Source organism: Salmo salar, chromosome 20, assembly GCF_965601325.2.
Source record: "Salmo salar chromosome 20, fSalSal1, whole genome shotgun sequence".
In the NCBI taxonomy this organism is placed as follows: Eukaryota; Metazoa; Chordata; class Actinopteri; order Salmoniformes; family Salmonidae; genus Salmo; species Salmo salar.
The window spans coordinates 56,196,282-56,210,692 of record NC_138310.1 but is presented as its reverse complement, the minus strand read 5'-3'; the positions used below and the strand labels follow the sequence as shown (position 1 = coordinate 56,210,692).

Here is a 14,411-nt window from a genome sequence, read left to right as displayed (position 1 = left end):
TGTGTGTGTGTGTGTGTGTGTGTGTGTGTGTGTGTGTGTGTGTGTGTGTGTGTGTGTGTGTGTGTGTGTGTGTGTGTGTGTGTGTGTGTGTGTGTGTGTGTGTGTGTGTGTGTGTTTGTGCATGTGTCAACTATGATATGTGCCTGTACACACGAGCATGTGTGCACGTACGTGTGTATGTGTTGACTGCGTGATTATGTGTGTGTAGTTTACAGGTAACAGATGGTACGGTACACTCCCAGCCCTCAGGGAGATTTTCTTCTGGAGTAGACAGGCTCTCAGGTCAATCATAGCGTAAGCCACAGTACAACAACCTACTGACACGGCAGAGACACTGATTTAAGGGGTTATGCATAGGCTCGGGCAGTATACCTGTCACGTTCGTCATATGAAGGAGACCAAGGCGCAGCGTGGGTATCGTTCCACATCTTTATTTATATGTGAAACTATGCAAGACATACAATAAACTTTCAACAAAACAACAAACCGTGACGAAGAGGTGCAACATGCACTAACTCAAAATAATCTCCCACAAACACAAGTGGGAAAAACAACTACTTAAATATGATCCCCAATTAGAGACAACGATGACCAGCTGCCTCTAATTGGGAATCATACGAAATCCCCAACATAGAAAAAAGAAACTAGAACACAAAAATTAAACTAGACAAAACCCCCCAGTCACGCCCTGACCTACTCTACCATAGAAAAATACGAGCTCTCTATGGTCAGGACGTGACAGTACCCCCCCCAAAGGTGCGGACTCCGGCCGCAAAACCTGAAACCAAAAGGGAGGGTTGGGGGGGTGTCTAGTGTTGGTGGCGGCTCAGGTGCAGGTCGAAGAACCTTCTCATCCCGCGGATCCTCCCGCATTGGAGGCGGTTCTGGTGCAGGATGAAGAAACCTCTCATCCTGCGGATCCGCCAACATAGGAGGAAGCTCTGGACCGCCGACAGTCGCTGGAGGCTCCGGACCGCCGACCGACCGACGCTGGAGGCTCCGGACCGCGGACCATCGCTGGAGACTCCGGACCGCGGGCCGTCTCAGGAGGTTCCGGACCGCGGGCCTTCTCAGGAGGTTCCGGACCGTGGGCCTTCTCAGGAGGTTCCAGACCGCAGTCTCAGGCGGATCCGGGCTGTGGACCGTCGTTGGCTGATCCGGGCTGTGGACCGTCGTTGGAGGTTCCGGACTGTGAAACGTCGCCGGAAGCTCTGGACTGGGGACTGTCGCCGGAAGCTCTGGACTGGGGACTGTCACCGGACTGGGCAGGCGCACTGGAGGCCTAGTGCGTGGAGCCGGGACAGACCGCCCCAGACCATGACGGCTTTCCACCTCCAAATCGATCCCGCTCCAGAGTTCAGGCCTCGGTGTAACGCTCATTCCTTCGACGATAAACGCGAATCCGACCATCACCCCTGGTGAGACAAAACTGCGACTCGTCAGTGAAGAGCACTTTTTGCCAGTCCTGTCTGGTCCAGCGATGGGTTTGTGCCCATAGGCGAAGTTGTTGCCGGTGATGTCTGGTGAGGACCTGCCTTACAACAAGCCTACAAGCCCTCAGTCCAGCCTCTCTCAGCCTATTGCGGACAGTCTGAGCACTGATGGAGGGATTGTGCGTTCCTGGTGTAATTTGGGCAGTTGTTGTTGCCATCCTGTACTTGTCCCGCAGGTGTTATGTTCGGATGTACCCATCCTGTGCAGGTGTTGTTACACGTGGTCTGCCACTGCGAGGACGATCAGCTGTCCGTCCTGTCTCCCTGTAGCACTGTCTTAGGCGTCTCACAGTACGGACATTACAATTTATTGCCCTGGCCACATCTGCAGTCATCATGCCTCCTTGCAGCATGCCTAAGGCCCGTTCACGCAGATGAGCAGGGACCCTGGGCATCTTTTTTGGTGTTCTTCAGAGTCAGTAGAAAGGCCTCTTTAGTGTTCTAAGTTTTCATAACTGTGACCATAATTGCCTACCGTCTGTAACCTGTTAGTGTCTTAACGACCATTCCACAGGTGCATGTTCATTAATTGTTTATGGTTCATTGAACAAGCATTGGAAACCCTTTACAATGAAGATCTGTGAAGTTATTTGTATTTTTACGAATTATCTTTGAAAGACAGGGTCCTGAAAAAGGGACGTTACTTTTTTTGCTGAGTTTATATATACATTTGCAAACATTCCTAATAACCTGTTTTTGTTTTGTGATTATGGGGTATTGTGTGTAGATGAGGATATTTTTTGTAATATACATTTTAGAATAAGGCTGTAACGTAACAAAAAGTGGAAAAAGTCAAGGGGTCTGAATACTTTCCGAATGTACTGTAGCATTTAATGGAACTGAACCCAAAACTTTCCACTAGACGCACACACCAAGAGTCACAGACACATACACGCACACATAGACACACACCCAGTCTGAAGATGAAAGAGCAGAGTGGAGCACACTAACAGATATTTGAGAGCTGGGCTGGTGTATGTTGGCGTTAGGGCGAGACAGTGGGCCATCTCAGCTTGGTCTCAGACTGTTATCAGACTATCTCTCTCTCTCTCATTCTGGCTGGCTGGCCAGACACTCACATAAACCAACATCAGCCTTGGCCCCTCAACTCACTACAATACACACACATTTACTCCATCTGCAGCCTGACCAAGGCATTAAAAACACAGCTAGAGCAGCAGAGGACAGGTAGTCAGGAAGCCACCCACTTCAGTCAGTGGTTAGCTCCCAAACCACAAGTGGAACCCCTCTCCCTCTCCCTTAGCATGGTATGAGCCAGCCGTATCACCCTGGTCCTGTCAGACTGTGTTAACGGACTCCGCCTCTGATCCTGGACCAGTTTATGAGTGGAACCACCACGTTTCACAAGCGTCTGAGAGGGCTAAATCCAGAGAGGACTGTGGGAGGTCCTGCTCCCTGATTGGTGGCTTGGTTCTGTGGGAGGTGGGCTGTCGTCTCTCTAATTGGTGGGTCAGTGGTGTTGTGGGAGGTGGACATTGACAGAAGCCAACCACAGACCCCATCCGGCTGGCCGTAAAAACATTGTCAACTCTCTGACGTAAATAACCACAGTTAACCTGCCCCCGCATATACAATAATACAGTAAAAACAACACATTAACTACCCTGAAGGAGAGACACAATACACATGCTATATTCACAGCGTTCAATACAATAAAAAAACCACGACACCTACAAAACAACAGTTAAACAGTCGATTGGAAATGGGATATGGTAGTGTCGTGGTATAATTTACGTAACAACCCATTGGACCCTTTAATTTAAATGTATTCTCCACAAATGAAATGTGGTGAACTGATGATGCCTTTGCTTTTGGCTTCAAAAAAGAGACCAAGGCCTTAAGGCAGGAATAGTGTCACCCTTTGTCCATGGATACAGTGCCCTCTGTAATTATTGGGACAGTGAATATTATTTTCATCTTTTGGCTCTATACTTGAAATCAAACAATGACTATGAAGTTAAAAGGCAGACTGTCAGCTTTAATTTGAGGGTATTTTCATCCATATCGGGTGAACTGTTTAGAAATGACTACATCAAGCTTGTGACTCTAGAAATTAGTTGGATGCATTTGCTATTTGTTTTGGTTGTGTTTCAGATTATTTTTGTTGCAAAATAGTGTCATTCTGGAGTCACTTTATTGTAAATAAGAATAGAATATGTTTCTAAAAACTTCTACATGAATGTGGATGCTACCATGATTACGGATAATCCTGAACGAATCATGAATAATGATGAGTGAGAAAGTTACAGACACACCAATACTGTATTATACTCCCCCCCCCCCCCCCAAAAAAAAAATGCTAACCTCCCTGTTATTGTAATGGTGAGAGGTTAGCATGTCTTGGGGGTATGCTATTGTGCATTTGTAACTTTTTCCCTCATCATTATTCATGATTCATTCAGGATTATCCGTAATCATGGTTTTGGACAATTTTCTTGGGCCACCATAACTATAACTATTTTGCCAATTGGACTGGTCCCCCCTACCACACGGAACCCCACTAATCTACAGACGGAAACGCACGAGGTGGCTAAAAACAGACCTCCCTCCATCTTCTGTTAGCTTGCTACCTATGGCCCTGCTAGCTGTCTGAATCTCACGGGACCCTTATGATCACTCGGCTAAGCATGCCTCTCCTTAATGTCAATATGCCTTGTCCATTGCTGTTCTGGTTAGTGTTTATTGGCTTATTTCACTGATTTCACTCTAGCCCTGCTCATTATACCTTATCCAACCTTTCAGTTCCACCACCCACACATGCTATGACATCTTCTGGTTTCAATGATGTTTCTAGAGACAATATCTCTCTCATCATCACTCAATGCCTAGGTTTACCTCCACTGTATTCACATCCTACCATACCTTTGTCTGTACATTATACCTTGAAGCTATTTTATCGCCCCCAGAAACCAGCTCCTTTTACTCTCTATTCTGGACGTCATAGATGACCAATTCTCATAGCTTTTAGCCGTACCCTTATTCTACTCCTCCTCTGTTCCTCTGGTGATGTAGAGGTGAATCCAGGCCCTGCAGTGCCTAGCTCCACTCCCCAGGTGCTCTCTTTTGATGACTTCTGTAACCGTAATAGCCTTGGTTTCATGCATGTTAATAACATTAGAAGTCTTCTCCCTAAGTTTGTTTTATTCACTGCTTTAGCACACTCTGCCAACCCGTATGTCCTAGCCGTGTCTGAATCCTGGCATAGGAAGTCCACCAAAAACTCTGAAATCTTCATCCCTAACTACAACATTTTCAGACAAGATAGAACGGCCAAAGGGGGCAGTGTTGCAATCTACTGCAGAGATAGCCTGCAGAGTTCTGTCCTACTATCCAGGTCTGTACCCAAACAATTTGAACTTCTACCTTTAAAAATCCATCTCTCTAAAAACAAGTCTCTCACCGTTGCCGCACGCTATAGACCACCCTCTGCCCCAACTGTGCTCTGGACACCATATGTGAACTGATTTCCCCCCATCTATCTTCAGAGCTCGTGCTGCTAGGTGACCTAAACTGGGACATGATTAACACCCCAGCCATCCTACAATCTAAGCTTGATGCCCTCAATCTCACACAAGTTATCAATGAACCTACCAGGTACCACCCCAAAGCCGTAAACACGGGCACCCTCATAGATATCATCCTAACCAACTTGCCCTCTAAATACACCTCTGCTGTTTTCAACCAAGATCTCAGCGATCACTGCCTCATTGCCTGCATCCGTAATGGGTCAGCGGTCAAACGACCTCCACTCATCACTGTCAAACGCTCCCTGAAACATTTCAGCGAGCAAGCCTTTCTAATCGACCTGGCCCGGGTATCCTGGAAGGATATTGACCTCATCCCGTCAGTAGAGGATGCCTGGTTATTTTTTTAAATGCCTTCCTCACCATCTTAAATAAGAATGCCCCATTCAAGAAATTTTGAACCAGGAACAGATATAGCCCTTGGTTCTCTCCAGACCTGACTGCCCTTAACCAACACAAAACATCCTGTGGCGTTCTGCATTAGCATCGAACAGCCCCCGTGATATGCAACTTTTCAGGGAAGTTAGAAACCAATATACACAGGCAGTTAGAAAAGCCAAGGCTAGCTTTTTCAAGCAGAAATTTGCTTCCTGCAACACAAACTCAAAAAAGTTCTGGGACACTGTAAAGTCCATGGAGAATAAGAACACCTCCTCCCAGCTGTCCACTGCACTGAGGATAGGAAACTCTGTCACCTCCGATAAATCCACTATAATTGAGAATTTAAATAAGCATTTTTCTACGGCTGGCCATGCTTTCCACCTGGCTACCCCTACCGCGGTCAGCAGTACTGCACCCCCCACAGCTACTCGCCCAAGCCTTCCCCATTTCTCCTTCTCCCAAATCCAGTCAGCTGATGTTCTGAAAGAGCATGGAAAATCTGGACCCCTACAAATCAGCCGGGCTAGACAATCTGGACCCTTTCTTTCTACAATTATCTGCCGAAATTGTTGCAACCCCTATTACTAGCCTGTTCAACCTCTCTTTCGTGTCGTCTGAGATTCCAAAAGATTGGAAAGCAGCTGCTGTCATCCCCCTCTTCAAAGGAGTGGACACTCTTGACCCAAACTGATATAGACCTATATATATCCTACCCTGCCTTTCTAAGGTCTTCGAAAGCCAAGTCAACAAACAAATTACTGACCATTTCGAATCCCACCGCACCTTCTCCGCTATGCAATCTGGTTTCAGAGCTGGTCATGGGTGCACCTCAGCCACGCTCAATGTCCTAAACGATATCGTAACCGCCATCGATAAGAAACAATACTGTGCTGCCGTATTCATTGACCTGGCCAAGGCTTTCGACTATGTCAATCACCACATCCTCATCGGTAGACTCAATAGCCTTGGTTTCTCAAATGATTGCCTCGCCTGGTTCACCAACTACTTCTCTGATAGAGTTCAATGTGTCAAATCGGATGGCCTGTTGTCCGGGCCTCTGGTAGTCTCTATGGGGGTGCCACAGGGTTAAATTCTTGGGCCAACTCTTTTCTCTGTACACATCAATGATGTCGCTCTTGCTGCTGGTGAGTCTCTGATCCACCTCTACGCAGACGACACCATTCTGTATACTTCTGGCCCTTCTTTGGACACTGTGTTAACAACCCTCCAGACGAGCTTCAATGCCATACAACTCTTCTTCCGTGGCCTCCAACTGCTCTTAAATACAAGTAAAACTAAATGCATGCTCTTCAACCGATCGCTGCCCGCACATGCCCGAAAGTCCAGCATCACTACTCTGGACGTGTCACGTCCTGACCAGTAAGGGGTTATTTGTCATTGTAGTTTGGTCAGGGAGTGGCAGGGGGTGTTTGTTTTGTGTGTTTCTGTGTTTTTGGTTTAGGTTCTATGTTTTCTATTTCTATGTTTAAATCTAGTTTTCTATTTCTATGTTGGGTTTTTGGTAGGACCTCCAATTAGAGGCAGCTGGTTGTCGTTGCCTCTAATTGGAGGCCATATTTAGTTGAGGTTTGTTTCACTTGTGTTTTGTGGGTGGTTATTTTCTGTATAGCCTGGGAGCCTTATGGAACTGTTTTTCGTCGTTTGTTTATTTTGTTTAAGTGTTTTCTTTAAATAAATTAAGAAGATGAGCACTTTACCTGTTGCGCCTTGGTCCAATCCTTACGACGCCCATGACAGGACGGTTCTTACTTAGAATATGTGGACAACTACAAATACCTAGGTGTCTGGTTAGACTGTAAGCTCTCCTTCCAGACTCACATCAAACATCTCCAATCCAAAGTTAAATCTAGAATTGGCTTCCTATTTCGCAACAAAGCATCCTTCACTCATGCTGCCAAACATACCCTCGTAAAACTGACCATCCTACCGATCCTTGACTTCGGCGATGTCATTTACAAAATAGCCTCCAATACCCTACTCAATAGACTGGATGCAGTCTATCACAGTGCTATCCGTTTTGTCACCAAAGCCCCATATACTACCCACCACTGCGACCTGTACGCTCTCGTTGGCTGGCCCTCGCTTCATACTCGTCGCCAAACCCACTGGCTCCAGGTCATCTACAAGACCCTGCTAGGTAAAGTCCCCCCTTATCTCAGCTCACTGGTCACCGTAGCAGCACCCACCTGTAGCACGTGCTCCAGCAGGTATATCTCTCTGGTCACCCCCAAAGCCAATTCCTCCTTTGGCCGTCTCTCCTTCCAGTTCTCTGCTACCAATGACTGGAACGAACTACAAAAATCTCTGAAACTGGAAACACTTATCTCCCTCACTAGCTTTAAGCACCAACTGTCAGAGCAGCTCACAGATCACTGCACCTGTACATAGCCCATCTATAATTTAGCCCAAACAACTACCTCTTCCCCTACTGTATTTATTTATTTATTTGTTTTGCTCCTTTGCACCCCATTATTTCTGTTTCTACTTTGCACTTTCTTCCACTACAAATCTACCATTCCAGTGTTTTACTTGATATATTGTATTTACTTTGCCACCATGGCCTTTTTTGCCTTTACCTCCCTTATCTCACCTCATTTGCTCACATTGTATATAGACTTATTTTTTTACTGTATTATTGACTGTATGTTTGTTTTACTCCATGTGTAACTCTGTGTTGTTGTATGTGTCGAACTGCTTTGCTTTATCTTGGCCAGGTCACAATTGTAAATGAGAACTTGTTATAAACTTGCCTACCTGGTTAAATAAAGGTGAAATAAAAATAAATAAAAAAAATTCAAAAACTTCTGTAATTTCTAAACGATTCACCTGATATGGATGAAAATACCCTCAAATTAAAGCTGACAGTCTGCACTTCAAATCCAAAGTTTTGGAGTATAGAGCCACTGTCCCAATAATTACGGAAGGCACTGTAGTTGAATTCACATGAAGAAGCTTGTTTTTCTCACAACTTCCTCCTTCCACCAGAGCAAAGGCCTGACCAACCCAACCCTGACCATAGGAGCCCCAGACAGACAGACCTAGTGGTGCTTCTGACCATGAGTGACCTCAAACAGGCCCGGAAGCTGAACACATTTCTGCACTGTCAGGGTCCAGACATTATGTCTGCTCAGCCAGTTTCCCATGTCAAAGAAAATGGGAATGTAGTCAATGTACAAAATGAGAACTATGAAAGCACTGTTGGCAGTGAGAAGTGCTGAGTAAGAGGAATGTATGTATATACATTGGGAGACGGTTGTGTGTGTGTGTGTGTGTGTGTGTGTGTGTGTGTGTGTGTGTGTGTGTGTGTGTGTGTGTGTGTGTGTGTGTGTGTGTGTGTGTGTGTGTGTGTGTGTGTGTGTGTGTGTGTGGCGTGCGTGCCTGCCTGCCTGCCTGCCTGCCTGCCTGCCTGCCTGCCTGAGCACAGATCAGCACAGCACACGTTGTGAAATCGGTTGAAAATCGCTGAGCGATACCAGGGAGAGAGGGGGCTCTTGAAACTGATTCTTCAGTGGGATATGTTAGGAGAGGAATGGGAGGACGGGGGAAGAGAAGAGGAAGTAGACAATGATGCATGATACATCCTGTGTTGCAACACAGAAGTCTAACGTTGGACAAAAATATGTCTTAATAAGGCACATTTAAAGCTGTTGGTACCACGGGGGCCATTTTGTTGACACAAAGACAATGTCATGTTGTTTATGTTTCATCTTCCCTCTCTCCATCTGACACATAGAGCAGATTCTTAATACCAGCCTGAAAATGTGTCTGCTCTAACATTGGCCCATATCTCTTCTTCCTGTAGCAAGACACTGCACGTTACCATGGCAACAGAAGTGAGAAGAAAGAAAAGGAAGGAGGATACCATGGTAACGAAGAGCAAAACAGCCAAATACAACATTCTCGGATGTATAGGATACATGACAAACGGGCTATAGTGACTGATCAGTGCAGCAGCGAGCCATCGAGCGTCACCATGGCAACAGTTCAGCGGTAAGTCGCTGAGAGAACCAAAAATCTCCGTCACTTTAACGGTGAGAAACTATTGTAACTAGGCCTCTTTTTTTTTACCAGAACCTTCATTCTTACCCTATCTATTAATATCATTCAGATACAGAACTAAACGACAAGCATCGTTAGGGGCACAGGGTCACATGACAAGGGGCATTAGTGCGCAGGCAGCTAGGCAGCGAGCTGGAACAGCCCCATTACCATGTGATAAATGGCTCTCCCTCAGAACCATACGTCATCTCAGAACTTTCCCTGGGGACGTGATTGATCACAGGGCCGAGGTATGCAGAGCTGACGCCCGCCACTCTATGCTCGGTAAGCTGGGACAGGCTCCATCAGTCAACCCAGCATATGGAGTATGGAGATCAGCACCAGAACACATGCAGGCCAGGCCACGTTGTTAGTACCACTAGGCTTTAATGAACAGATCAGGGGATGCCAGACTGAATCTGAAAACCAACCTGAGCCTCCAAAAATATTTTTGAGACATGCTTAAATAGGCACTTTGGTCACATTACGCCAATATTTTGTGACCAAAAGATGAAGGGGGTTAGCACTTGGGAGGCCCCTATGAAAATGAATGATTGATTTTAACAGTCTGTGCATTCATGAAGACAAACATAATTGGCCATGTGCTGTTATAATCTCCACCCGGCACAGCCAGAAGAGGACTGGCCACCCCTCATAGCCTGGTTCCTCTCTAGGTTTCTTCCTAGGTTTTGGCCTTTCTAGGGAGTTTTTCCTAGCCACCGTGCTTCTACACCTGCATTGCTTGCTGTTTGGGGTTTTAGGCTGGGTTTCTGTACAGCACTTTGAGATATCAGCTGATGTAAGAAGGGCTATATAAATAAATGTGATTTGATTTGATTTGAATTGTGCAGAAGTAGAGGTTATGTGTATAGGTCCTTATGGACATCAGAACATGTGATGGCAATAAATTGGTTCTTTCTGGTCTGGTGGCTGGTGTAAGGTGTAATTACTCAATAATGACAATGTAATAAACCTCTTAGTGTGGTAGTATTTTACAGTGTGCAGTTCTAAAATATGTAGATAGCATTGCTTAAAACTATTTACCCAAGTTTACTATGAGATTCAATCATCTTGATGCCTGGGCAAGCACTGTGAGAGGGATTGTGCAAGTTCATTTGGCAAAGTAGTCGACCCTACATCTGGATAGCATTACAGGAAACGTGAAGCCAGCCTCAGTGAACGGCTTGCCCCGCGCCCCTGGATATCAAAATACATGTCATTAACAATTTTTCACCACTTCCAAACAGGTCAGAGAATCCGTGTTAATTACTTGAACTGTAGGCTAAGTGATTAATGACACCTCGGTTTGCTGTAATTTCATTGTGGCTATGCGACACTATAGGGCAGGGTTCCGCGACTGGCGGCCTGCGGGCTGAACATGGCCTGCAGGTGATTTATTTATTTGGCCCCCCAAGTTCTTACCCCCCTTCAAAAAAGTTTTTTTATTTAGTATTTTTATTGTTGGACATAAAAGCCTGTAAAAACACCAGCAAATCAGGTCTAAGTGATTTTAATTTCGGAAATATGTTCCATAGTATTCCCACGCATAAAGGTAGTGGTGTAAAGTACTTAAGTAGAAATACTTTAAAGTACTACTTAAGTCGTTTTTGGGGGTATCTGTACTTTACTTAACTATTTATATTTTTGACAACTTTTACTTTACTACATTCCTAAAGAAAATAATGTACTTTTTACTCCATTATTTTGCCTGACACCCAAAAGTGCTTGTTACATTTTGAATGCTTAGCAGGACAGGAAAATTGTCCAATTCACAGGCTTATCAAGAGAACATCCCTGGTCATCCCTACTGCCTCTGATCTGGCGGACACACTAAGCACACATGCTTTGTTTGTCTGCGTGTTGGACTGTACCCCTGGCTATCTGTAAATGATGTCTGAGTGTTGGAGTGTTCCCCTGGCTATCTGTACATTATGTCTGAGTGTTGGACTGTGTCCCTGGCTATCTGTAAATGATGTCTGAGTGTTGGACTGTGTCCCTGGCTATCTGTAAATGATGTCTGAGTGTTGGACTGTGTCCCTGGCTATCTGTAAATGATGTCTGAGTGTCGGACTGTGTCCCTGGCTCTCTGTAAATGATGTCTGAGTGTTGGAGTGTGTCCCTGGCTATCTGTAAATTATGTCTGAGTGTTGGACTGTGTCCCTGGCTATCTGTAAATGATGTCTGAGTGTTGGACTGTGTCCCTGGCTATCTGTAAATGATGTCTGAGTGTTGGAGTGTTCCCCTGGCTATCTGTACATTATGTCTGAGTGTTGGACTGTGTCCCTGGCTATCTGTAAATGATGTCTGAGTGTTGGACTGTGTCCCTGGCTATCTGTAAATGATGTCTGAGTGTCGGACTGTGTCCCTGGCTCTCTGTAAATGATGTCTGAGTGTTGCAGTGTGTCCCTGGCTATCTGTAAATTATGTCTGAGTGTTGGACTGTGTCCCTGGCTATCTGTAAATGATGTCTGAGTGTTGGACTGTGTCCCTGGCTATCTGTAAATGATGTCTGAGTGTTGGAGTGTTCCCCTGGCTATCTGTACATTATGTCTGAGTGTTGGACTGTGTCCCTGGCTATCTGTAAATGATGTCTGAGTGTTGGACTGTGTCCCTGGCTATCTGTAAATTATGTCTGAGTGTTGGACTGTGTCCCTGGCTATCTGTAAATGATGTCTGAGTGTTGGACTGTGTCCCTGGCTATCTGTACATTATGTCTGAGTGTTGGACTGTGTCCCTGGCTATCTGTAAATTATGTCTGAGTGTTGGACTGTGTCCCTGGCTATCTGTAAATGATGTCTGAGTGTTGGACTGTGTCCCTGGCTATCTGTAAATGATGTCTGAGTGTTGAACTGTGTCCCTGGCTATCTGTAAATGATGTCTGAGTGTTGGACTGTGTCCCTGGCTATCTGTAAATGATGTCTGAGTGTTGGACTGTGTCCCTGGCTATCTGTAAATTATGTCTGAGTGTTGGACTGTGTCCCTGGCTCTCTGTAAATGATGTCTGAGTGTTGGAGTGTGTCCCTGGCTCTCTGTAAATGATGTCTGAGTGTTGGAGTGTTCCCCTGGCTATCTGTAAATGATGTCTTTGGAGTGTACCGCTGGCTATCTGTAAATGTCTGTGTTGGAGTGTTCCCCTGGCTAAAAAAAACAAGAACTTTATGTAAGGAATTTGAAATGATTCATACTTTTAATTTTACTTTTGATAGTTAAGTATATTTTAGCAATGACATTTACTTTAAAACAAAATACTTTTACTTGAGTCATTTTCTATTAAGGTATATTTACTTTTACTCAAGTATAACAATTGGGTACTTTTTACACCACTGCATAATAGAGATATATGTGATCGTATATACAAATGTAAGCAAGGTTTGAAATGATTATGTTTCAGTCAAATATTATATCTGGTCTTCTTGCAGTCAATTTGTCTACAAATTATTTGTAATTTTGGTCTGGCACCCTGACCATTCGCTCAAGGTGATCCCTGCTATAGGATGTTCCATGACCTCTGCAACATTACTCAAACTAAAAAACAGCTTGACAGACATTGGGTCCAGCAAGTAGATGTTACACAATATAGCAAATTCTCTAAATGGTTTATCATGATGAAAAACGGAAGGCCAGGAGTCTGATAAACCTATATCTTACACTGTAACCTAGGCATGTATGAACGCGATACAACGTAGCCTAGAACTAGTCGGGTAATGGGGTTACTCGGGGGAGGGAAGAGGCAACACGAAAGGGAGAGAGGATTTGAATTAAGCAAAACGAGCCCACCATAGCGCAGGCGGCCACCTGCGTAATAAAACAATAATGTGTGCAATGATAGGACTGAAACACACAAACCATCCAGGAAAGCCTTTGTGTTTTGCATCTGAGCAAAAAAACACAAACCAAAAAAAAAAACACATCAAAGCACAGACACCAGGTTAATATGCACGATGGTTTTCAATGCCGTTAAAAATCAGACAGACAGACAAACATCCCATAAATATGCGCTGGTCAGGAATACTAATCAAACCATACCTGCAATCGCTCTGTCGCTGGCTGCCACATTTTAGTAGAATCAAAGGTTTCCGTAACTACTGCTGCTGGTTATTCTCTGTGTAGTCCAGCTCACATCTGCTTGTTCTCGGCGCTTGCTTCTCCTCTTCTGCAATCTGAAGAAAACAGACAGTGAATTCCAATGGAGCTTGATGAAGCTTTCGCCTGCGAGCAGTTCCGAGACTGGTCTGCAAGGGGCGGTAGCGACAGCTGCAAGGAATGGAAGGACAGGGGGCCAGAGAACCCTTTTTTACAGACATACATACTTTCCTGCTTGAATGTCGCAAAATAATTAAATTGACTGAATATTAAAGGCTCACATAAAAATATTGCCATTATTTCAAGCAATTTTGGTCAGTGTTGCTTGGTTTACTAATTGCTGTGTGGTATTATGGTTTGCCCAAATGGTCATGGTTTTGATGGTTGATGGCGCACTTCTAAAAACCCTGTTTTAACAACAGACACATTCCAGCCTTCTGGCGCCAGTGAAGTGGCTCCATCAGATCTGGCCATGACTCAGTTTATAGGAGTTGTGCCTACCAATGGACCCCTACGAAGGCCAAACAGTGCCCTGAGACCCTGGAGGTCATGGAAAGGGGAAAAGGGGTAGAGGTCAACAAAGGCTCCCCACTCAGACTTCAGTGTAGGGTGAACCTCATCAATAACCACTGGCTCCTCTCAGCTCCACACAGTGTATGTGTGTGTATGTATGTATGTATGTACAGTGAGGGAAAAAAGTATTTGATCCCCTGCTGATTTTGAACGTTTGCTCACTGACAAAGAAATGATCAGTCTATAATTTTAATGGTAGGTTTATTTGAACAGTGAGAGACAGAATAACAACAAAAACATCCAGAAAAACACATGTCAAAAATGTTATAAAATGATT

At 44.9% G+C, this 14,411-nt stretch overlaps 1 protein-coding gene across 1 annotated transcript in view; it reads right to left on the bottom strand.

Moving 5' to 3' along the window:
* LOC106580906 (PTB-containing, cubilin and LRP1-interacting protein) overlaps window positions 1-13,706 on the bottom strand; it is a 104,976-nt gene extending 91,270 nt beyond the window's left edge. Inside the window, exon 1 of the mRNA XM_045703651.2 lies at window positions 13,505-13,706. Coding sequence (XP_045559607.1) covers window positions 13,505-13,534 — 30 coding nt within the window. The 5' untranslated portion in view covers window positions 13,535-13,706. The remainder of the gene's footprint in view (window positions 1-13,504) is intronic.
* Between the last annotated feature and the right edge of the window lie 705 nt (window positions 13,707-14,411).